The 846-nt window shown below is 44.8% G+C and overlaps 1 protein-coding gene across 1 annotated transcript in view; it reads right to left on the reverse strand.

Annotated features, from left to right (window-relative positions):
• LOC107573573 (unconventional myosin-XVI-like) overlaps positions 1-846 on the reverse strand; it is a 120,532-nt gene that overhangs the window by 16,199 nt on the left and 103,487 nt on the right. The window contains exon 26 of the mRNA XM_016260004.1: positions 50-152. Coding sequence (XP_016115490.1) covers positions 50-152 — 103 coding nt within the window. The remainder of the gene's footprint in view (positions 1-49; positions 153-846) is intronic.

The raw sequence follows: 846 nt of genomic DNA on the forward strand, positions 1-846 counted from the left end.
CCCCGATGGACATTTCCCTAAAGCTCTGTAGACATCTTTGGTAACTCACCTGCCAGCCCTGGAGTTTACAATGCTGCAGAATGTGCCGACACTTCTCCTCTGCGGAGGCTTTCTTCCTGTCGGTGAGGATGGTGTCCACCAGCTCTCTGTATCTGCACCACAAACCCAAAGAACATCACTGTCACACACATACTCAACTGCAGAGGAACTCTATGAGCCCATTACTGCTGCATTATAGCATGATGGTCACTAATGCCTGTACGGGAATGCTGTCTGCATTAACCATAAGGACTACCCACTTCCTGCTGGCCTTGTTTAACAGGGCTGTGATTTTCAAATGCAATAACCATCTAGGACTTCTGAGGTTAAGCTACAAAAGACAATGCTCAATCAGCTTCACTCTCTTGGTGGGAAAACCCACAGAGAGATGCAATTCGAGGGTCAAAGGGTTTCAGAGTCTGCAAGACTTCTCAGCATCTGCTGCGGTGGCTGTTGGCAAGACAACCATTCACAGAGAAAGGTCAAACTTGGAGAGCTTTGCTGCATTGTTCTGGGGTAGAGGGATCAAGCATCTGTGGTGTGAGAGGGTAAACTGTAGACACACCCCTCGAACACGTGTGTGTGTTTGTGCATTTGGATTATGCGTTATGAACATCTGGCGCAAGTGAATGGTGTTTAATACTCAACGAGACAAGAGGAATTCACAAAGGAAGAACTCGAGCATGCGTGATCCATGCTAATTACATCTAGAAAAAAATGCGTCTGTTGCTTTTCAAATTGTAGGTTCAGGAAGTGAATGTACATTTTCAGATTGTTCGTTCATTTCAAAATAAAAAAATAAAAAAA

Source organism: Sinocyclocheilus grahami, unplaced genomic scaffold (genome assembly GCF_001515645.1).
Source record: "Sinocyclocheilus grahami isolate Dianchi unplaced genomic scaffold, SAMN03320097.WGS_v1.1 scaffold1979.1, whole genome shotgun sequence".
In the NCBI taxonomy this organism is placed as follows: domain Eukaryota; kingdom Metazoa; phylum Chordata; class Actinopteri; order Cypriniformes; family Cyprinidae; genus Sinocyclocheilus; species Sinocyclocheilus grahami.